The 24,169-nt window shown below is 42.2% G+C and overlaps 2 protein-coding genes across 2 annotated transcripts; both read left to right on the plus strand.

Moving 5' to 3' along the window:
- The first annotated feature begins 1,282 nt into the window (after positions 1-1,282).
- Positions 1,283-8,189, plus strand: NMI (N-myc and STAT interactor). The gene is made up of 7 exons (XM_034062464.1): positions 1,283-1,404; positions 2,239-2,289; positions 3,855-3,935; positions 4,246-4,404; positions 5,820-5,927; positions 7,520-7,682; positions 7,784-8,189. Exons 2-7 carry the CDS (start codon positions 2,245-2,247, stop codon positions 7,897-7,899), a joined length of 672 nt encoding a protein of 223 aa, XP_033918355.1. The 5' UTR covers positions 1,283-1,404; positions 2,239-2,244; the 3' UTR covers positions 7,900-8,189.
- A 3,513-nt stretch (positions 8,190-11,702) lies between these two features.
- On the plus strand, positions 11,703-17,937 carry RBM43 (RNA binding motif protein 43). Its single transcript, XM_031053324.2, has 4 exons — positions 11,703-11,855; positions 14,179-14,377; positions 14,963-15,057; positions 15,139-17,937. Exons 1-4 carry the CDS (start codon positions 11,853-11,855, stop codon positions 15,871-15,873), a joined length of 1,032 nt encoding a protein of 343 aa, XP_030909184.2. The 5' UTR covers positions 11,703-11,852; the 3' UTR covers positions 15,874-17,937.
- Positions 17,938-24,169: the final 6,232 nt, after the last annotated feature.

Here is a 24,169-nt window from a genome sequence, read left to right on the forward strand (position 1 = left end):
TTTCAGGCTGGGAACAGTTGCTGATAGCACCGATGTTTTGAGTTACTGCCCAAATGTTTGGTTTGCCCAAGGACTTTGTAAGTCTCATGCTTTGCCAGGGAAGGAGGAGAGGCCGGGAGGAAGCAGAGACAGGACACCCGATCCAAGCTGGCCAAGGAGGTATTCCATACCACAGCACATCATGTCCGGGGAGGTAACTGGGAGTTGGCCGGAAGGGCTGGAGCTAGCTCTCTTCTGGGTCAGGCTTGTTTCGGCGTGTGGTATTGTATTCTCTCTCCTTGTTTATTTCCTCTATCATTGTTTTTATTAGTGGTAGCATTAGTGATTTGTGTTATACCTTTAGTTATTGGACTGCTCTTATCTCAACCCATGGTAGTTGCATTCCTTCGGGTCTCCTCCGCATCCCTCCATGAGCAGGGAAGGGGGGGAGGTGGGGGGTGTGTGTGTGGTGAGAGGGAGACTGGGGTTTTAAACCACGACACCTCCTGAAGACGCAGACATGAGTGGCCTTTTCCAGCCCCTCGCTCCGTACCTTTTCTGTACTTACTCCCTTTTCAGGGTCCTACACCTGGGTCAGAGCAACCCCAGGCACAGCTACAGATTGGGCAGAGAAGAGATTCAGAGCAGCCCTACAGAGAAGGACTTGGGGGTGTTGGTCAATGAGAAAATGAACATGAGCCAGCTTCAGTGTGCGCTCACAGCTCAGAAAGCCAACCGTATTCTGGGCTGCATCAAAAGGAGTGTGACCAGCAGGTCAAAGGAGGTGATCCTGCCCCTCTACTCTGCTCTCGTGAGACCTCACTTGGAGTATTGTGTGCAGTTCTGGTGTCCTCAACATAAAAAGGATATGGAACTGTTGGAACAAGTCCAGAGGAGGGCCACGAGAATGATCAGGGGCTGGAGAACTCCCATATGAAGACAGGCTGAGAAAGTTGGGGCTGTTCAGCCTGGAGAAGAGAAGGCTGCGTGGAGACCTCATAGCAGCCTTCCAGTATCTGAAGGGGGCCTATGAGGATGCCGGGGAGGAACTCTTCATCAGGCACTGTAGTGACAGGACAAGGGGTTAAGACTTAAACAGGAGAGATTCAGGCCCTGCTTTGGCGGCGGTGAGGGAAGGCATCACGCTCTGCCAGGGTATTCCAAGGAAGAGGAGCGGCGTTGCCCGCGGGGATCCGGGGCCGGGCACCCCACCGCCGTCCCGTCAGTGTGACATCGCCTGGGGGTGGACCCTCCAGCCCCTCCTCCGTTAACGGGAAACCGAAAACGAAAGCGTGAGGCAGAGGAGAGTGCCTCGGCGGAGGACGGGAGGGGTTGTTGTGGGTCCCTGCTCTGAGCTGCGGGCTGCTGTGCGAGGAGTGCGCTCCGCAGCGCTGCCGGCTGCCTCCGCTGGGCCTTGCGGCTGCTGTAAGTTGTGTGAGCAACGGCTCCCGTCCTCCGCCAGGCGTGGGGAGGCCGCCCGCCCGCCCGCCTCCCTCCCGGCGCCCGCTGGTGTCCGCCCTCCCGAGGCAGCGAGCCTCGGGCTCGCGGAGGCGCTCGGGCTGGTGAGGCCTTCCCCGCAGCCTCCCCCCGCCGGAGGGAGTGGCCGTGGCACGCACCATGGTGTCACCCGGGGGGGGGGGGGGGAAGAGGGGCTGCCGAGGGCTGCTGGGCTGCGAGAGCTTCAAGTGCGGCCGGGAGCGGCGTTTTCGGTCCCCCGGACCGCAGGACAAAGCGGGGTGGCACAGCCGAGACAGGTGTCTTAGCTGCCGAGCGGCTAGCCTATGGAGAAGCCAGGTGAAGGTGTTTTGCGGTTAGGCTACTTTCACTTTCCTAAAGTGAAACTGGTACGCGAGCCTGTGAATGTTCAAGGCCAGGCTGGAAGAGGCTTGGAGCAGCCTGTCTAGTGGAAGGTGTCCCTGTCCATGGCAGGGGTTTGGAACTGGGTGATCTTTCAGGTTCCTTCCAACCAAAACCATTCTGTGATTCTGTGAAGGTACATACGTGTTTCAGCACAGAAAAAAAAAGTTGTGCAATGTGGAATTCCTCATATCTCCGCCTCTTATGCTACTTAAAGCAGGAGGCTTCAGATAGCGAACATATATGTCTTTTCCTATAAAATGATAAAAATATTTAAATTTAAAAATTCTTTTGGCTCAACACAGCTTCTGGTTGTCCCTTTCTGGTATTCCATTATACTGGGGGGAAAAATAAGAAAAAGCCAATGTACACTATGATGTATTTTTTTTCCTGTTCCCTCAGGTTTCAATGGATTTTACAAGTCCCCCACTATCTTTAAAAGATAATGGCTTTGTAAGTATTTCCTTATGTGTTGCCTGGGAAAAAATCTGTATTTGACAATAGTATCTTTGAATGAAGGTTTGTGCTAGCACCACAAGGACAGTGCTTCTGCTTGTCTCACCTTCTTCCACTTCAGACATTTCTTATTCCACCTCCTGTGTCCATATCGAGCGTCCACTTTCAAAGTGCCTGCATTAGAGATTCTGGTAGAATTTTCCTGTCCTACCTCACTCACCTGCCTCTGTTTCTTAGGGGAATTTCCTTTTTCCTGATGCCTCAATTCGGCTCTCACAGTGTGGCAAGTAATTTCAGTGGAGTTTTCTCTGGGATTTCTTGCATTCTCTTTGTTATTTCCCCCCCCCCCCCCCCCCCCCCCCCTTTCTTCGGGGCTGAAAACTATTGTCTTATACCATTTTTCAGTAAAAATCAGGCATCCTTACTTATCAGCTTCCAGGCGTACATCCTTCTACTTTCCTGCACTTAATTCCTTGAGCAAAGGAATTTTTATTTCCCAGTTTTAAGTTATACGCAGATGGGGATTTCCCTGTTGCTCAATAGGCATTTGAAATTGGACAAAGTAGTGGAAAAAATTACTTAATGTTTTATTGTGTTTAGGAAATACCGAGCATTACCAAGAGAATTGACAAGATTATCTAATTTAGACCTTTTCCATGCCTAAATTTCATGGTTCATGTTCAAGTTTTATGTAATCTTAAGTGAAAGGGAGGGATTGTTTCAACAGGTCTCTGGATTTTTTTTTCTTTTCTGCAGAATATTGCAGCCATAGAAACAAAACAGAACAGAAGAGATTTTCTCTCTTCTTGGTCTTTATCCAGTTGTAGTTTTCCTGTGCTTGTGAACTTCTGCCCTGAAGTACTTAAAATTGAAATGCTTCTTTTATCACCTTCCTTCTGCTTAATGTTACCTTTTATTGTCCAATCTCCCTGAGCTTGGAAGCATCCCGGTTTGAAATTTTTTCTCATTAGGCCTGTCTGTTCTTTATATGTTCTCTTAGAGGAACTGCTGAGAAAGCATATGGATAGACATCTGTGGGTTTGAGGGGCTTAGTTCCTTGTGGAAGAACATAGAGACAACTAGCTTTTATTATTTATCAAAATATTAGCTCATGAATATTTTCAGTTAGATACTTAGCAAATAATGATTATTCACCAGGATTTATTTTCTTAGATGTTTATCCTATCCAGCCATTAAAATAGTTCAGTGATTTGACCTGTCTGGATGCGTTTTTTTAAATGGTGTGGTATATGCTATCCTGTGGCATGCAGATTATGGGAAGATTTAATTACAAAATATAATAAGTCCCTCAAAATGTTCGACTTACCTCATATCTCATCTGCATAGTGTAAGAAAAACAGCAAATAGGCACACAGGAAAAATACCTTGGACTTTTATTAATGGATATACATTGGAAGTTACCTTGGCAAAATGCTTCATCCAACAGCACAGGCTTCTATTTATTTATTTTTAATTTTGAACACTCATCTGAATTTTTTTGTGTGTTTCTGTTATTGCCTAATGGAGGGGGAAACCAGTGTGTGCCTTTTTTTTTTCTCCAGACTATGTTACCACCCACTGACCCTTTCAACTCCTCAAAAGATGAGTTGGAAAGACTTGAAGAAGAACTGAAGAAATGGAAGGCAAGTTCAAGCACAGAGAACTGTGGAAATTAGCAGAACGATACTTGGAAGTCCTTTAGTTCATCCTTCTAAAACCAAATCAAGTTTCCCCTGATTATGACATGTTTGTCTAACTTGTGCTCTATTCTTCAATGGGACATGCTTGTGTTGATCTCACTGGTAGCTACCCTTGTAACTCTAAGAAAATATGTATCCAAACTGTTATATAAAAATACACTTATATATGATAGGTAAAGGGCTTACTTTAGGTTTTGTTTGTTCCTGTAGAAAAAAAGAAAAAATTAAAAATCTTTTTCTTTTTACTATCCAGAAAAGAGTTGAAGAAGCTGAGAAAGCAAAAACTGACCTTCTTCTCCATAACTCAAGTGCAATGGAAGAATATGCTGAAGCACAGGATGGACTGATAAAACTAAAGAATTTACAAGAGAAACAGCATAAGGAAGCTACTATGTGTAGGGACACCCATGAGGTATGGAGAAGGCTTACTCATAGCTGTTTATATTTGGGGAGTTATGAAGGAGGTCTTCATTAGAGAAAATAGAAGTAATACTTCCTTTTCAGTTTAAACTGCTTTACTGGTTTGCAAGTTGACTAGAATGTTCTAAATATAGTTTTTCGGTGACAGATGAAGAACAAATGCGATAAAATAAGTCTTATGGCAAGGTCGGAAGAGGTAAGGCAAAACTGAGACATATTTTGTATAGGAGATGAAGATTGACAAAACCAGTCTTCAAAAATGAGTTTCAGTTTTGCGTGATGCAGGTAAAATTGAATGGGTTGATTCCACATCTTTGTCAGCTCCCAGAAGGCTCAGTGCCCAGGGGATTAGCATTTCTTAAATGACAGTGAGCTGGGCAAAAGCCAGAACCTGTTTGAAGAGGGCTCTTCAAGATTCATTGGCTCTAGAAATAACTGATTGGTTCATTGCCTCAATGTGCCATGTACAGTCTTTGGTACGGTAATAGGGTGAGTTTCCACGGGCTGTCAAAGAGGTGGTTTCAGTGAAGCTTGCTTTGCCCTGTAAATCACCAATGAGAAATTATGGCTTCAACATTACAAGTTATTAAAATATAATTAATAAGCTAAGAATATTCAGGTTGGCATGAGATTTTCTGAAAGTTGGTTTTGTTTCTCCAGTCATAATTGTTTGGATTTCAAACCCAGGAGAAGTCATTATCACCATCTGGTTTTTGTTTTACTTTATCTTCAGCTGAAGGAAACTGTTCTGTTTCAAGTGGTTATTTAATTTAAAGGAGCCACCTTCTGATCGTGGATGGCTGGAGCTGACTACATCTGCTGTGTTTCCTTCTCACTCTGTTGTGTTCTCCGTCCAGGAAATAGTGGATTTAGTTATATGGGCTTTATGCCCATTTAGGACTGACTGGTGTGGAGGCCGTATGTAGCAGATGAGGTAGAAGAGGTATTCCCTTTCTCACTGAAGAAGTATAAAGAAGGGACAGTAGCAGCATGTCAGAAACTGTCATCACCAGCTAAACTCTTCAGAAAAGTGTGTAACACTTCCTCAGATCACAGGTGGTACAAGAAAAAAATGTTTGTGTGTTGACATATGCTCTGACCTTGCACATATAAGGTACTAACATAACTATGGAAAGCACTGTGCAGTTTATGGTACACTGTATGTGCTTGGAAACATGAATACCTCTTTTCAAAAACCCTCTTACTGTAATTTGCTTTGACTGAAACTGTTCATTGGTGAGCAAATTTACCTTGCAGATAATAAAGCTATGCCAAAAATGTATTCTGCATGGCTGTCATGTAGAATAATGAAAAGTTAAAACAGTTTTTAATGTCTACAGATTTTGTTGAAATATAATTTTGTCTTTTCTGTGTTTAATTTTGCATTTGATACTTTCTGGGATTTAGAGAGAACTTTATGTACTAAACCAAGAAAACGCTGAGCTGAAGAGAGAGATTGAAAAGCTCGAAGAAGACCTTGCAGAATGTAGTTTAATGCTTTCACGGTATAGCCAGGTAAAGTTTGAAATACTTCATAATTTGTCTTTTGGAAGGGCGCTTTTTTATTTTGTCAGTTCTAGACTGTTGGGACCAGTTGCTTGTCATTTGAACCTCTATTGATTTCAGTATACAGTACAGTTTGAAGTTTTATCTTCTAACTGCACCTGGCAAGATAATGTGAAGCAGGCTAAGGATATGGAAACAAATACGAGTATGTGGGATACTGAAAACATGAGAGGAATGAAGACAAGCAGAAAATTATTCAATGGAAGACACTGGAATAAAAAATACACATAACATTAGTAATTTTCAGGTACTCTCAAGTTATATTTCTTGGCCAAGAGGATGGAAGAAAGGGAATAAGTCCATTATATGTCAAATGTAGAACTAATTTTAGCCTATATTGAGCTTGACTGCGTTACAGTCTCTCGCATGTTACTTCACATGAAAAATAATTCAATTTGCAGCCAGATAAATATTAGTGATACTAAATAGATTCAAATTCAGGATCCAAAGTGTCTTTTGATGAAACTGCTGCAGATTTCAAGGTGTTCAGAAACTGAAACTTCTCTTGTGGAAATTTCAGCTTTTAAAAACCTGTTTTAATTCTGAATTGGAACAAAACCAAATATTTTGTAGAACTTACTGTACAATGAAAACTGATAATTTTTTGTTCATACAGAGAGTGAAACTCCAGCCAAATGTTACCTTTTTTGATGATAACAACATTACAATAACAGCTTTAGCTTTCTGAATTTCATTTCTAAGTTTAGTCAGTTAAGACCAGCCTCCTAAATTTCCTATGCAGTCATTGGACAGGGCAAGGCTCCTCTACAAGGAGATTCAGTGTAAACAGGGGCCTACACTCAGTGTTAGAATTATCTTTAGGAAGTGTGTCTCTTTTTCCAGGCTTAAGATGCTAGTTTTGAAGATAGGGGGCAGGAATAATTTAGTTGCTCTGCATATTTTATCTTGACACAAACAGTATGTTTCTTCTATACAGAGATTTGTTTTGAAATGGTTACGTAATGGGGAAAGAAGAGTTATCTGAAACTCCCTCAAGCATATCAAAGCAGCCTTTCCTAAACAATATTTTCCTGAACAGTTTTAATCTATCCTAGTTATGAAAGACTTGGTTATTCTTATCTGTTTTACTAAGATGGAAACATGCAAGGCTCTATATTAGCAGTTCCCATGGCTATAGGGCAGTGATCCAACTAGGCAAAAATAAATGGCAACATGAGTGACTCTGATACTTGCATTTTCAAATTTCAGATACCAAAAAATATTCTACTTCTGTGGGTGGAAATCCCTGTGGACTTCAATTAAATTTGTATTCTGTAAGGTCAGTTTTAAGTGAAAGTTAGTCAAAGGAAAAAAAGAAATCCCACCTAGTTGACAAAAATCTCAAGAACAGAGAAGTACAACTAGTCGGTTTAGTTAGAAGAGTAATACCTGTTTTATCAGCCATTACTTCAATCTGCTTGACTGTTAAACTTTAAAAATAAAGAATGTGTAGCATTTCAAGGGAAGACTACCATTCATTTTTCTGCTCTGCAGTAAATTACAGAAATTATTTTTTTTGTATCTTCATTCTAAAATGGTAGATTAATAAAGAGGTAGCAGAAATGAAAATGAAGTTCACTCACATGGAAGAGACGAAGGATAATTATCAAGACATGAATACTCACTGTGTTTTCGATGTAACTACAAAAATCCCATTCAGACTGGATGAAAACCAGGTGCTGCTTACTTTTGAAGACAAAGAAGGTATGATGCATATTTAAATATAAAATTAATGTCTCTGATGTATTTTGTTGCTGAAGGGAAAATATTTACATAAATATTTTGGAAAAAAATATCCACAACAGGCAAAGGAAGAATACACAGAAAACCATTCACTATTATGATACCAATCAGCAGAAAAAAGTTCTTGCAAGTACTCTGCATGTTTTTGTCATATTGCCAGATTTCTGCTTTTAGCTAATACAAATAATACTTTGTGTTTGAAATTGGGAATATGTTTCTACCTCAGAGAGTGTTGTCAAGAATGATTAAGAATGTTTTGACAGCAGAATTTGCTTTTTTTCTTTACTCTGGGCAGTACCTTACTCTGACAGCAGTTATGTTGGTTAAGTGAACACAGCAGGTGATGGGTAGATCTGAGACATCAGATGGATGGTGCAGTCTTGCCTGCTTCCTGCTGAGATGCTTGTTGTTTGGGAAGCCTGCAGGCACTCTGCCTGGGCCTGTTTTGGTGGTGGGTAATTCAGTTATGCATGCAAATATATTCCAGATACAAAAGCTAGGGTCCAATTCTTTTCTTACCACTAAACTCTAACACTGCTAATTGGCATTCTCCATACCTCGTAGTGATGTGGTTTTCATTCAAGGATATTTTAAATAAAATACGAGAAGTCTAGTATTAATCGTGTCAGTATTTTGTGTGTAATCAGGCCTTTATAAAGCACTGACTAGGGTGTGCATGTTTAGGAGATGCAACAGAATTCTTTGCAGGTGTATATCATGTATTGGCATGGATTTTTATTCAGCAATGCTGTCTAGAGTCATCTTCAAATCTAGAGATCTTCAAATCCAGTGTGTGCGTGCACTAAGGAGTGTAGGGCACACCAGTTAAGGAGGCAGGTGCATTGCCTATTGAACTCAGCAGCACACCAGAGTCCTCCTGCTGTTTTAAGTGACAGAAATATAACCCGCTGTTCAAAGTCTTAAAATGCAGTAATAAAAAATCCTAGCCATATCTGATCACAGATATGTTTATTTCCAGTATCTCTCAGCTCCTTTGGATGTGCATGCAACAGCTGATATATAATACGTTTGTTTTTCTTTCCTCAATAGCTCTATTGTGGGATTTCTAAGAAGACCATTCTGTTGGAAGGAATTAAAGAGATGGAAGATGATGAGGAAAGTGTGCAGGACATGATTAAAATCCATTTTCAAAAGCCTAGTAATAATGGTGGGGAAATAGAGAAAATCAAATATGCATCAAAAGGAGTAACATGGGTTTGTTTTGAGGAGGATACTTAGAATGCCATATAGGAAAATGTAATTGAACTCAGGAAGTTCTGTTGCTTTGTTTCATCAGGGGCATAGGAAATTATGCAGACATTGTGCTTTAATGTTCTGATATGTATATTTGAAAAAAAAGGAAGTACCTGCTCTCCTGATTTGTGTAACAGCACAGACTTGGCATAGAAATTCAGTAAAACTTACTGCTTTGTGTTCTAGAGTCTCCTCATCAAAGTAATAGAAAAAGCCTTTACAGCACTTGAAACTTGTGCTGTAAATTTGCAGATTTTGTATCTTGCAAATTTGAGATAGTTCCCATACTCCAAAGTGGGATAAATCTATTTAATCTTACATATTGGTTATAAAAGCCATATGTAATCCCAATCAAACGCTTGATCACAGCACTTCTTTTCTGAAGTGCCATAGCTTCAGATAGTAGCTCTAACAGGACTTCAGTCCTGCTTAGATTGCTGTGTGCCACCGTAACTCAAATACCTGAAAACAGTTACCTTGTAATTACATAAAATTTCCATTGCCAAATGAGTGATAAAATTAAACTAGAAAAAGGGAAGTGGAAAGTGTAAAATGATCACAGATTCACTCAATAAATTGGATTTTATAAGAAATGCTGTATCAGTAATACTGCTTTTAGCTGCTGAAACACTGTTCCTTCTCCTAGCATCTGATGCAAATTGTGCTGAGCTTCTGTAAGTTAATAGCCTGGTTTATTGTTTGTTTTTAACATTTGTTTCTGCAATTAAATCTTCCCTTATTTTTAGTCATGGCTTAACTTACTTTAGAGTTAAAAATTGAGATGATTCTTTATCAAAACCAGATTGCTTTGCAAAAATGCTGTGGAAGCAGTGAACATTGTGTCTGTGATATGTGCTTTGGTGCCGGCATCTGGCCAGGCCACTGGCGCAGGCGGGTGTCGAGGGAGGTGAGAGGGAAAAAGGCACATAGAGTTTAGGGCAAGTTAATTTTATAGTGTATAAAGCCCCTTCTTTTGTTTCCAGTTCTTCCTTTCAGTTCTCACTCTGAAAGATTTTTGAAATAAAATGAAAGTGCGAAGTCAGAGGAAGATTTCTTTTCCAAAGAGGAATGTTTTTCTTTTAATACTGTTGCTGTTTTGATTTGCTACCCTTGGCGGCTGAAACAGTTTGGCAACAATAATGTAAACTTCAAAGTCGCCTGGGTCTAACACTGGAAATATCTTATTTTCAAAGTATTTGACATTTTAGTGTGCAGGAAAAGCATAGTGCACAGAAATAGTGCACGAAGAGCACTACAAACATACCTTAGGTATCATTATTCTAGAGAAATTATTAGTAAGCAATAAATATGTTGAATATGGGAAACTCCAAGGCTGCTAGCACCACAGCCGATTTTGAGTTTACTGTTAGATGAGATACATGTGGCTGTAGCACCTCTTACTGTTTAGTGCATGCAAAATCATGGATTGATTATCTGACATTTATGAAATAATAATAAAAATGATAGTAGTACTGAAGTATTCATGAAGATTGCATACTTTTGCATATCACAGCCTTAAAAATGTTAAAAATAAGTTCAGATGACTTAAAAAGAAAAGGGAGAAGAAACTGATGAAAGTAAAAAATGTCATGCATTTTAACTGTACCTCACTGAGAAATGTTGAGTAATAAATCCTTAAAAAAGGAAGAAGTTTAAAATCCTCATAAGGTATCACACTATGGGGGAGTAATGAGAAGCTACACGTTTTAAGTACATAAAATCAAGATGAGATTTTAAGTAACATTTTAAGGCAATCAGGCTTTGTAAATGTGTTATTTTTCTCTCTGGTGAATTAGTTACACTGTTTAAATTTCCAAGCAGTGGTGGTGCCACAAAAAGGCTGGTTTTAATTATGAGAAACAAGAGTACAGAATTTAGGTGATGTTTCTAGAAATGACGATATCCTTTCTTCTACTGCCGTGGAATGGACTCAGTCAGAGATCAATATGATCAGACAAGAAGCCATTTATTGCAAAGCATTAACTCCTTATATACTATTGCTTACACACACCTACAGCAATTTGGCATATCATGATTGAATACCTGTCTTGAAGACCCTTGCTGACTAACATATAATTGGTTAAGCACAGGTGTGAGAACTTGACCTAGAAAGCTTGCCAAAAGTCCACAGTTCTCATCACTCAGTGAATTCCAGCTTCTTCTTATCTTGCTTGCTTAAGCTTCCTCGGGCCTCCCACGGCCTTGCTGTATCTTTCAGAGTTATTCAGAGTTCACGTACCAAATATCCATTCTCCTGTGAGAACACTGTCTCCACATTCTACCTACTTGGAGTGAATTAACCTTTGGAAGTTTGAAGAACTGTGGCTTTTTTATACTCGTACTACATACAAACACTTGATATCTTCATAGCTGTAGCTTCCACCATGAGCCAGACCTGCCTGTCTCTCGCGTTAGCCGGTCAGCCCTGGTGTGGGACTGTTTGGATGCCGCGGTGGGTGTACTGGTCCAGGTGTACAACGGCTTTGTGTCGCCGTGCCTCGCTGTGCGGGGACGCAGCACGGAGCATGGAGGCAGTGGGATAAGGACCAGCAGGAGCAGATACGCAGGCCGGCCAGGGTGCGCTGCCTTGTGAGGCAGCGTCGCTGGATACCGGGGCTTCCAGCCGGCAATGGTGAGAATCGGGACACCGCTGCTGCACGGGCTTTCCAGCGGCGGCCGGGAGGCGGCGTGGGGGAGGCCCTCCCGCCGCCGGCTCTGGGACTCGGGACTGCAGTTTCTCTTTCGATTTCTCGGCTAGGCCGGGGCAGGCCGAGACCCCGGTGCCCGGGAGGAGCCGGGGCGAGCGGTGCTCAGGAGGCAGCCGCTCTCCGCCTCCCCGGACACCAGCGGAAGCCCCAGCTCGGCGGAGGGACAACCATGGCAAGTGCCGGACTGGCGGCGGGAGGGGTGCTAGCAGGCCGCTAGGGGAACGTCATGGTCCGGGCCGGGGCAGGGGCCGGGGCCGCCGGAGGCAGTGTCCCTCCGGGAGCAAGGGCTGCGGAGCGCCGGGAGGCTTCGGGGATGGGCAATGGGGAGAGCGCGAGCCTTCCCGCTGGCCCGCTCCAGTCACCGCATCCCTCCGCACCCCCCCGCCAGCCAGGGCGCAGAGAGCAGCCTTCTCCTGCTCCGCTTGTGGAAAGCCTCAGAGGGTTAAAAGTAATGGCAGCATGGGGGAGACGAGTGAACCGTGTCTGTCCCTCGCTCGGTTCCCACACAGGAAGAAATGTCTTGTCTGCCATGGCCTGGTGCCCTGACCCTCAAGTTATTTAATGGTAGCATCAGGTCCGATTTCCCTGTCACTAGTATTACTATTTATGTTTTTTAATAACAGTGAGAACCTATGAGGTCTATAGGTAAGTCTTCATATGATCTCTTGTCAGTGTTGATATGTATAGCAGATATGCCAAGAAATAGCAAATCATAGAATCACAGAATGGTTTGGGTTGGAAAGGACCTTAAAAATCATCCAGTTCCAAACCCCTTGCCACAGGCAGGGACACTAGACCAGGTTGTTCAAAGCCCTGTCTAAGCTGGCTTTGAACACTGCCAGGGATGGGGCAGCCACAGCTACTCTGGGCAGCCTTTGCCAGCACCTCACTACCGTCACAGGGAAGAACTGGCCATGCACAAGGCACTGTGGTCACCAGTGACCAGCACTGCAGGGCTCCTCTCCCTTACCCGCCTGCCTGTGTCCCTGAGGCACCCCCCACAGCTGTGCAGCTCTATCTAGCAGCAGCCACTGCATACAGACTTGTCTTGGAAGTGATTCAGCACAAACGAACTGTGTGTTCATGTGGATTTTTTTTTCCTAACCCCAATAGTAGGCATGAGTGCTGCTCCAAAATACCAGCTGGCAAGGTGCAAGATGCTGTCTGGCAGCTGAGTGCTCCCACTCATGCTTAGGCTGCATCGGCTGTGTGAGGCGTGAGAAAATCCTGCCTATAGCTCCATCAATCTTGGGAGCACCCTGTTTGTATTCTCTTCATGTTGTCTCATTAGTGCAGAAACTTGCTTTCACACGAACATTACCACCAAAATAATTGCCTAATATAATTAAAGCTTCTGGCTCTTTAAGTTTGATGGCAACAAAAAAAGGCCCCATGTCTTTATGAATTAAAAGCTCCCCTGGTTGCACAGTCTCATTGAGTCTGTCTCCTCAGAAACACTGTGGTGGTGGTCCACAAAGCTTTTGACGCATGTCAATGGAGCATTCGCCCCTGGCAGCACATTCTGCAGGCTTTGTAATTGCTGTGCTGGCTCTAATATTTTATGCAGCTCAGGGTCCAGAAGAAGCTTTGTAAGAGAAGTCTAAGGAATTTAGCGGGAGTGGCTGACCATGAGTACAGTCACTTTGAAGTTACTGACAGTTCATTCCTGTGAATGCTGCCATGCAGATATACTAAATTATTTTCTTTCTTCCAAAAAGTCAATGAACTGTTACAAAATTTACTCAGTGTTCCACTATTTACAGGAATTGTGCCATGATATTCCCAGTGAAGTATTACTGTTTATGTCTGTGTAATGAGAATGGAAAGAAAATATGCTTTTCTTAACAAGACATGAATGCAAATCCTACTTAGGATGGGTTTCATGTCTGCAGCATTAGGAGGTTTGGCTCTAATGAAAATCATGTGTGGTGTTAGTTGTTTTACGCACTGCGAGTCTCAGATGATTGGGATTATGTTCTTCCGATTTAACAATGTTATCCGTTTAATAAATGGAGAGAGATGAGTCAGAACACAATCCTAGATTTAACAAGTAAGTACAGTCTGAATCTGACCCTTCCACTCTGAAAAGACAATCCTTACTGAACACTAAGTGCAGTTAAAATTTTTCATTCTCTTCAGATTTTGAATGGTAGAATCAAAAAGAAATTACCTTGTCAGTGTTACACTGGACCTTTCATTTGAAAAACTGTTAAATTTAGTTCTAATTTTTACTGCTTTAAGAAGATACTGAGAAGGCATAAATTACAATTAAGAGTCAGGCGACTTTGTACTGTGCAGAACTGTAAAGGTGCGTAAGGGAGGCTGGTATCCACTGAAATCTGATTCATCAGTCTTCTGAATTGCCCGGTAAATGAACAGGTTGCCTATGCAAAGGGAAGGGGAGTCCCTTCAGCAATGGGTGTAAATCTGGGTAACCTCTGTGGGAGGTGCTGGGACTCCTTGCATTTATGGTGGGCCATGTCTCTTGTGTGCAGGCAACAGGACAAGCTGCTAAATCAGCAAGGACAGTTGTCATCAGTGGTGTTCCAGATGGCCTTCTGCACAATGATGTCATGATCGACATACTGACAATTCATTTCCAAATGTCGAAGAACAATGGTGGAGATGTGGAGGACGTAATGTATCCCACAGACAAAAAAGGAGTTGCCTATGTAACTTTTGAAGATCAAAAAGGTAGTTAGATGAATGTATTATAGAAAATACAGGTGCTCCCTAAATAATTAGCCCTAGAATGTTAATCCTAAAGGAAATTATTTTAAATTGTTTGCTGGTACTAGGATTTTATAGAACTGAGAGACTAACACCTCTATTTCTGTCAGCCAAAGTTTTAGGATTGTATTTCTCTTCTTTAGAGTCATGGCTGTCCTAGTTTTGACTGGGATAGAGTTAATTCTTTAATTCTTTCTCTCTTTTTTCTTTTCTTCCTTTTTTTTTCCCTCTAAACAGGCTTCCTGCAAAGTGTTTGTTATGTTTGCTTTTAGAAATAAATTTATACCATGCGTAACAGGTAGGATTTTTGTAGTCAGGCATTTGAGAATAAATCTCTGCCAATTAATGTTCTAAGAAGACAGGCTTCTACCTCTCTCTCTGAACAATACGGACTAATGATAAAGTATGAGGCAAGAATATTGAATTGCCTGTATGTATGTTTGCAACATTGTGAGGGAAAGCATCAAGAGAAAAATACCTGTGAAGTTTTCTGCCATCAGACCTGCATTAATGCATAATCTTACTGGATGAATCTGGCTTTCTCTTCAGTTGTAGAGAGTGTTCTTAAAAAGGATGAACATCGACTAGAGGACAAGAGGTTCTCCAGATACTATCCGCTGAAAGTAACCCGCTTCTCTGAAAATGTAAGCTCTTTCATAATTTATCTAGTTGTACTTCCATTGCTATCTTAACCGTTACTTAACTTCTCCAATTCAAAATTCTAGGTCTTCAGCTCTGTCACATGTGTCCTCGATATGTCTATTTTCAAAGAACAATTCATTATAGAAGATCTGATACAAGAAATGAAAGAGAGTACAGATTTGAGCTTTGGTCCTTTGCAATCCGATGGGCATATTTCTCTTCAGGGATCATTTCCAGATATCAAATTGCTAAGAGACTTTCTCTTATTAAAAGCAAAATCCATTTCAGGGAAGGACAAAAGAGAAAAAGGTATGTCCCACCAGAGACCAAGAAGGAGGCAACAGCATCATGGACTTACCACAGAGATGAGCAGTTTTGTTCATGGTGTGGAAAAACAGGTGGTTGTTCTTGACACAGATATATATCACTACATGAAATCCTTTTTTCCCAGGACATTCATAGTAAATGATGACACTGTGATTTCTGACATCACTGATGGTGATGTAACTACACTATATATTGAGAATGCTGGAAGTAGGTCTGACGGTGGACAGGCATTACGAGTCAAAAAGAAAATTGAAAATTGGTCTATAAAACTCCATAAAACTCTACGTAAGGAGAGGATTGACTTCAAGGAACACACCAGAGATGAAAAGCAGAGATATAGGAGGGCGTGTGAAAGCGTGAAACCCCATTACCCTCGTGTTTTGATCAGCTTTTATGATACTCACATTGATGTTATAGGAAATCCGTCTGAGATTTTTGAGTTTACAAAGAAAGTGAGCAATGAGATTCAGAGCCTGTTTCGCAGCAGGTAGAAAGTTAGTGCTTATGTTGCTTACATGTTGTATTTATACAGACTGTACCTGTGCACGTTTGTGTCACTGCGGATCTGTCACATTGCTCCCACTCACAGATTGGGCAGTCTGTGTCTGAGGGTGAACAAGCCTGTTCCTCCCAGTTAAGTTTGGAACAGGAAGTAAATTATTTCTCTATCTCTTGTGAGCTTAAGAGACTGAAGAAGCTAGGCCTCTTCTGTCCAGATACAGCTCCTTTTTCCTTTGTTAGATGTGTTCTGGGTGTATGCACATTTATTCTCTTGGCATCAGAGAGCACAGGATGAGAAAAGACAATTTTTTGTAAGAGTTCTTATTAGCATAAGAAGTCTGACTGACAAAGCTGGGAAAGCCAACCTAATACAAAATACTGCACTGAAGCTGAGTTATATTTCTCTGCATGGGGAGATGACCACCGAAAACAGGAGTGGTGGCCTTTTTCTGTTGAATTTATCTGCAAAAGGAAGTTCTTGTCATTGGGGTGCAAGAAGAAGCTACAGCTTTGACGCTTGAGGGGGTGAAATGCTTATTAAATATACAGGCTTGTCATGTCTTGAGAAAGACCTTAGAAGATCATATTGAAGTTCTTGACAGTAAAAAATAAGTACATTTATTTTCATAAGAGGAATAACATGGATTTTTTTTTCCAGAATCTTCCCCAGAAGTACTGTGTGCCTATTGCCCCTCATCTTTTCCATGTGGCTCATTGTTGAAAGGGAGCCTCCATCTTCTTTGTAGCCACCCTGTACTGGAACATGGTGATAAGGTCTCTCTTGAGCCTTCTGTTCTCTTTTTCTGATTCACAGCATTAGTACTTCCTATTCACTACTATAAATGTTTAGGGCTGGACTGGTAAAACAGTGGCATTGGTATTAGTTTGAATCCTGACTGATAACTACTGGCAGAGTGTCACTTTTTGAGTCAAGTTGGACAACATAATAGTTTGCAGCATGGGCACAGGTGTCATTCAGGTCTTGTTGCCTAGCAAGCAAGCCATTTTTACTGAGCAATTTTCAGTCAGAATCTTAGTGTCTCACAATCCTGAAAACATCACAGATGAATACAATTTTATTGTTGAATCCTGGTTTAGCTGCAACAGCTCCTCTTCAGATCCACTTGTCAAGTACCCCTTTGCCACTGCATCCTTGGCAGTGCTCGGCTGCTGACTGCTGGGGTCTTTCTCTTGCACCCAGCCAGAATTGACTCATTGTTTCCAAGTGCTCTCCCATCTGGCGTCTCTGGTCTCATACTAAGGATGTAATTTCTTTAGACAAAAAGAGCTTTGCATTGATGGTTTGGTTTTTTTTTTGTGGTTTTGTTTTTGATTTCTATGGAGTGCCTAGTAAATAGGGACTGGATTCAGGGTGAATTAGCAAATAGTAGCTATTGTCATGCTCCAGGCTTTCTGGGGCTACTTTTGCGTGTCATATTTGCAGTGGCATCGACCACAAACACCCCAACTTTGTTACCTTTGATGGTTCCTTGTACTTACGCAAGGACAAGGCAGGACAGGGTCTTTACTAGAGATAATAGAAAGGCTGTGGCATGTATGGCCAGGGACTGAGTTACTATAAAATTTAAGCCCACAGAGGAACCTGCTTTCTGTAACAAAAAAAAAGCTGTAATCTACCAGGATAAACAAATATTTGCAGTAAAAATATAAACAGCATTTTAGCAGAATAACATCGCAAACGAAGCATGTATTTGTTCCTTCCTTTATAATGTAGATATCATGGAAAACAATAGATGTTTAGCAAAAAAAAAGTCTGATTTCGTCATTACCATGAATACTTAAATACAACAAAAGAAATCAGTAGTATGTCTGGTAAGAGACTTGGCCAGCTCTCATTCTCCTGGTTATTTTTATGGCAAGAAAAGCATTGCTGTATCTGTTAAATTCCACTTGGGAAAGTAATTTTGTATTTGTGTATATTGGAAAATACCTGAGAAACCATATCAGATGTTATTCTTAGATCTAAGCCATTGTATTCTCAGCACTGGGTTTGCCTTTTAATTTGAAGACAGAATTTGCTCATGGGACCTCAACAATGTATTTGTCCTTATTGCTGCGCCAATGCTCGCTGCCCTTCACATAACAGTTCATGTTGTAAAAATACAAAGCCTAATTTTGACTTAAGACACAAATCTTACTGACACAGCCTAAAAAATAAAGAATAATTTGAAAAGGTCACAAATAGCAGCAGAACCTGAGCCCAGTTCCTGGGAGCACCCTGCTATGGTTAGTGGGGTAAACACCATTCTCTGTCACCTGAAGAGCTGAGTCTTTGAGAGAAAATTTGACATCCCTTAGCAGCAAAATACACAATCTGGAGGCAAAAGCAATCTCCCAGATTGACTGGAAAGGATGGGGGAGGTGGATGTAGGAGGAATGATTGACTGGAGTCCTTTCACCATCACTGACACAAAGCAGAGGGAGGACAAAGCCACCTTTACTCTCCATTGTACCTGTACATCTAATTATACAATGTAAAAAGTATTCAATTCCTGCAGGAAGGAGGTTGTTCCATCAGGAAAAAAATCCCTTCCTGCAAGTTTAATTGTTGTCATCAGAACTGCCTCTGCCACCTTTGAGTTGCTGTCCTGGGTTCAGCAGTAGCAGACATTTTTTCTCCTTCTTGATAGCTGGTGCAGTGCTGTGTTTTTGACTGTCAGCCTGGAAACAGCTGATAACACCAATGCTCTTAGTTACTGCTCAAATGTTTGATCTATCCAAGGACTTTCTGAGCCTCTTGCTCTGCCAGGGAGGAGGGAAGCCAGGAGGAAGCAGAGACAGGACATCTGACCCAAACTAGCCAAAGAGGTATTCCATACCATAGCACGTCATGCCCAGGATGTAATGGAGAGTTACCCAGAAGGGCTAGTGCTCTGGGGGGATGGAGGAGGTATGGGTCAGTGCTCAGGCAGGCACAGGTGGGGTGAGTTATCAGTTGGCGGGTGGTGAGGTGTCATATTCTCTTCCCTTGTTATTTCCTTTATCATTATTATTGGTAGTAGCAGTAGCGATTTGTGTCATACCTCAGTTATTAAACTGTTCTTATCTCAACCTGTGGGAGCTACATTCTTTTGATTCTCTTCCCCAACTCTCCGGGAGTTGGGGGAGCAAGGGGGGGAGTGAGTGAATGAGCTGCATGGCTGGGTTTCAACCACAACAGTTGCATTGAAACTTTCTCTGTGCATCTGTTAAGAAAGCAGACTACAAAAGACTTGTCACATCTTCTGAAAGATTGTAATGCCCTTGTGATATTTTCTTAAGGAAGAAGCACTTGCTGCTTTTGAATGCCAAGTGTCTTATTTTGAAAAGAAAAACACAAAACCATGTGTAGGAAAACCAAACAGCATTACTAGCAAATAACTCATTCTTTAAGACAACTTTTAGGCTTAAATCTTCATCTGGCCACCCTGGATACTCAGACACATAAACTTTTGATGAAAACAGACAATAGTCATCAGCCATCAGGGCGATGGGGTCATCAACCACAGGGTGAGAGTACCTGCAGCCAGCTGAGGTCAGATGGGGACATGCTGCCACCAGGAGAGAGGAGATGAATTTAGCAGGCTGTGTATCCAGAGGAGCGGAGGCTCTCACTTGGCTCCAGTTTGGCTCTCGGAGGCTTCCCATAAACAAACACACACAGTCCTGTTGTGTTGCACATCTTGTGCAAGGGAAAAGCAGCTGTAGAGCATGGCCAAGTGAGGGAAATTCCTTCTCCATTGCACATTTCTGTGGTGACTTCTTCCCTTGCATTTAGCTTGCATTTAAACAGCTGGTGGCTGTTTATGGGATATGTGGCTTCTATCCAATTTAATTAAAAAATAACTAATTTATTGTCTTTTGGGTTTCTACCCCTTAATCAGCTGCAGTTCCTGATGAAAAGGCTTTTTCCATCCCTCTCTTTTAAACTAAGAGCATAGTAATATCACATGTAGATATGTTACCTTTTCCACCTACCGTTAGGATGGGAATCTTCCCTGATTTCTGCAGCAGGCTGCCCATACAACTTGGCTAAGAGAATAACAAAAATATTCATTTTAATTACGATTTAAACAAATAAACTCAACAAAAAAAGAACAAAAAACACACAAGGAAAAATAAAACTGCACAGCCATTCAGAATCAACAGCACCTAATCTGGTTGTACTTACTTTTTCCTTAGCTACAGAGGATTGCAGAACATCTGCTGGAAAGCAAGTCTTTTTTCTGCTTCAGCTAACACAGCTTTCCTTTGTCTCCTGACACCTATTAATGACCTTTAAAGAAACCTCCTAAAAGTAACTCAGTTAAGAAGTACTACCTCTAATGGCAGCAGCCACTGCTGCTGGAGCATTACATTAAAGCCATTTCTCAGGTGAATTTCACCTCTTGTTACTACTATCACCTTTGTAAAAGGAATAGTATGGATCAGGAGCTACTACACAGAGTACTTTACCAAAAAAAAGCTGTATAAAATATTGGAAAAAAACCCAAAGCTCTAGTATCTTTGTACAGATGAAATAACTCCATACTCTGTAAATTTCTGACACTGTGAAGGAGGAAGCATGTCTTATGCTGAGCGTTGCACGTACAGATGGCAGTGCTGTCACTTCGACTGAATCATGCAGAGGAAGGGTGGATTTTCTCCAAGGCATAAGCTATGGTTGACAGTCACAACTCATCCCTGATCAAGATACAAGCAGCTGGCTGTGTGTAATGTGTATAGTTCTTAATACCCTAGTCCCTAGCTTGATCCTGGAACAGCTTCGTATTTCCTGCACACTCAGGGGTACCAGAATACGGAGATGGTCCATATCGGCTCAGGTCTTAACTAACAGCTACTGATGTGATCTGCTTCTCCAACTGGACACAATGAGATGAGCAAGGGCCATCTCCCCCAGTGCGTTCTACCGCGTGGACTTCGTCCCGTGCAACTTCTCTTGCCATAAACACGGGAAGCACAAGAGGGAGCCAGATGCTTTGGAGCTGAAATCCCAAAATCTGCGCTGGGGTCTTGCCCAACGACACCCGGTGAAAGATACCAGAAGCAGGTGCTTCTCTATCCCTTAGCTGGTGGAAGCAGAGCTCAGGTCTGGAGCAGAATCTGGGAGAGATCTCTTCCAGTCTTTCATTGCTCACACTTGCATCACTTTCTTTCAAGCTTATACAAAAATGGGTAAGGAAATCGAGTACTTGCAAATTTCACACTGAAAACACAGACAAGTAAATTGACCAGAAGCCCGAGCACTGCCATAGTTAATCCCTTGTTAAACATCATTGCTTCAGCATGCAGGGCCTTGAACCAGAGAAGTGCAATGTGGCACCATGCAGGCAGATCCCCTTGGTGCCCACACGAGCTGTGGGGGATGACCACCCTGTTACCACTATCCTGAGACAGAAGGGAGTTACCTGAAGGAAAAAGCAGATACAAGCCAGCTGTTCTGCTAGCTGGGGGTGATGTTTCCAGCTAACCCTCATCCCTCAGAGTGCAAAGGCTTTGGAGAAGGGACACCACCAACCCTCAGCCACCACTGCACTGAGCAATTTAACTCTTCTCACATGTAAGAACAACCCATCCCATCTCCTCTTGGCATGGCTGCGGCTGAACTCAGTGGGCAGTGCTGGTATACAGCCATGGGTTTGATTTTCAGTTAAGACATCCTTAACAAAGATTTTTGAAAATCTTCCCTTCCATTTTGGCATAGACTGTGACAAATTTTTACTAGTTTTATAATAAAAGCCATGTCTTGCTTGGTGTTGCATATAGATGTGCTGTGCCTGGCCTGCACACAGGGACTTTGCAGAAACTCACAATTTCTACCATGTCTGAGTGATTCTAAGTATGAGCAGACAGCTTTTGTACAGATACAGCTAGTTCTCAACAACTGGAAAGTTTTAATGCACACAGTAAACATCACTGAGAGCGCTTTTTTCCACTCTAAGTTATATGAACGCTTCCCCCATGAGTTAAGGGATTTGGCATTTCTCTCAGGCATACTTTACATTTTCCAAATTTTCTGAGTAACACATTGAGAGACTTAAGCATCTGCACTGCCAAATCAAATGAGAGGAGAAACAATTTTACAGGCTCATTAATGCCTAGCACTCGCAGGCCTGAAGGGGCTGCGATTTTATTTACATAGGATAGAGACAGGCCTTTAGGGAAGTGCAGTATTATTTACACAGAGAAGATATATTCTTTCTGAGGTAGGGGTCTCATTTGGATGCAAAAGGGACAGGAATGGGAAGCACAGTCTTACGCAGATACAGTTTTACCTGTGCTTCCAAAACCACACTTAAAAGCACAGTCATAAATGCTGCTTTTAGTAGCAGCTGCAGTATTTCTCCCACACATGGAACTGTTAAGAGTTCAGCTACATCAGCTATCCCACTGCTAGCAGAGCCCCTGAGAGCAAACAAGGGTGAATCAGCTACAGAATAAAAAAAAGAGAACTTGAAGATGGGAAGATAAAGAAAACCCACAAAATAACAGCACTTATAACAACTACAGTTATCAACCCCCACCCCCTCCCAACTCTCCTGAAGTCTAAACCACAATAACTGTATTTATCTAATTGCTGGCTTGATGCTGTTTGCAGAGCTATTCCCCTGCTCCCCCACTGCTCTCCCCAATGTGCCTCATAAACATACCCTGAGGTTTCCCCACACCATTACAGCCTGCCCACACCACCTACCTCCTCCCAGTCTCTCTCCTCAGCCTATGAAGTATTGTCTTCACTGCCCCAGAGTCATCCTCTCAGCCTCCACAAGAGCTGATGATTAATTGAAGCCAGCTGCTTGGCTCTCTCCCCTTCTTCCCACACCACTTTGCATTCCTATTAAAGCACATGCACTGCCCCAGCAGCATATTTGGCTTTCTAGAGTGTGTAGCAGTGATGCTGCTGCAGAAACAGGGCCAACTTTCACACTAACCCTTTTCTTTGTGAGCTGTCGCTATTTGGGTGTCAGAAATTCATAATGGCAAACTCAGTCTGCAATGTCATTGGCCTCAGAAGGTATTTAAAGTCTTGCTGGTTTAGGGCCTCTGTTATGTTTTTAGCTTTTTGTGTTATATTCTCAGTTTTCTAATACGGGTAACCCTGAAGAGCTTCTAAACTTGCAGTGCTGCCATAGGAATCACATATTGAATACCTAATCATATAAGACATCCTTGAGAATGCTATTTAACTTACCAGAACTACGATGCCTTGTAGTAAATTGAGTTGCCTGAAGTAACAATCTAGTTGCTGAGGATAGCAAGCCTCCTCTGAATGATAATTTATTCTGCTTTGGAACAGGTTGTATTTGGTGGTCTTCACAGATAGCACTCACATCCTTCCTTACTGTGCAGATGAACAGCAGATGAAAAATCTTAGATAGTTCTGGATTCTTGCTACTCATTTCTAGTTGACTCTTTTGCCTCTACTTAACTGCCAGCTTTGTTGTCCTGTTGGAAATGCAGAGGAAAGCACAACAGGACTTGCAATGTGTACCCAGCATCACTGAGGTTGATGTGTCCTTATGTTTTCAGTTACCATATGGTGAGTTTTCTGGTCTTATGGACTGGTTAACATGTTCTTGCTTAGCAGTCTTTCAAGTTCCCCAGTACTTAGAGATAAAGCAAAACCCTCACATGTCTAGTAGAGATCCTTCACCTCTTGGAGAAATATCTCAGATGTACAACTGTGAGGTATGATTTGGTTTCCTTAGCATTTCAGGTGCCTGGAGCCTGTAATTGTGCTGGTATCTGATACAGATCTTTCCAATCAGATGCTTGTGCTCCTGACCTGTTTTGTTCAGGGATGAATATACTTCATGCTGAGGGTGTCACCAAGTTAGAGTATTAAAACTGAGCATGCAGAGGCCTTGTAAGTGAGCTGCACTTGGTTTGCTTGTTACCTCAGCCTGAGGTTATCAACTGTTCATGTCAACTGACATTTAGGCTGCTTCTGTATTGGCCAGTCCTAAGCCACATCCATTGCTATTCCCAGGCTTTGTGCAAATAGAAACAGAAGTAAATAAATACCAGGATCACAGAACTAAAGAGTTAAGAAAGCTTTGTATTCTTCCCCAGGGGAGAGCCTATTGCCACTTGTAAACACTTGCTGTTTATTTCCAGGTGGTAACTAAAACAGCTTCCCCCCCCCTCCCAAGTCACTATTACATCAAGAGGCTGACAATTTCCCGGAGAAAACAGCTGTGCTCCCACTAATGAGCCTCAAGATCAGCAAAATGCGATGCATGTGCACAGTTGTAGCTGCAGCTCTGGCATGTGAGACCCAAAGAG

The sequence above is a fragment of the Melopsittacus undulatus genome, chromosome 4 (genome assembly GCF_012275295.1).
Source record: "Melopsittacus undulatus isolate bMelUnd1 chromosome 4, bMelUnd1.mat.Z, whole genome shotgun sequence".
NCBI lineage: Eukaryota > Metazoa > Chordata > Aves > Psittaciformes > Psittaculidae > Melopsittacus > Melopsittacus undulatus.

Excerpts from the sequence above, each read along its gene's own strand:
- RBM43 (XM_031053324.2), top strand. Across the intron at positions 14,378-14,962 it reads AACTTTTGAAGATCAAAAAG|TTGTAGAGAGTGTTCTTAAA; the intron begins GTAGTTAGATGA and ends CTTTCTCTTCAG. Across the intron at positions 15,058-15,138 it reads TAACCCGCTTCTCTGAAAAT|GTCTTCAGCTCTGTCACATG; the intron begins GTAAGCTCTTTC and ends TCAAAATTCTAG.
- NMI (XM_034062464.1), top strand. The coding sequence starts at position 2,245 with ATGGATTTTACAAGTCCCCCACTATCTTTAAAAGATAATGGCTTT. Across the intron at positions 4,405-5,819 it reads TGTGTAGGGACACCCATGAG|AGAGAACTTTATGTACTAAA; the intron begins GTATGGAGAAGG and ends TCTGGGATTTAG. Across the intron at positions 7,683-7,783 it reads TACTTTTGAAGACAAAGAAG|GCAAAGGAAGAATACACAGA; the intron begins GTATGATGCATA and ends TATCCACAACAG.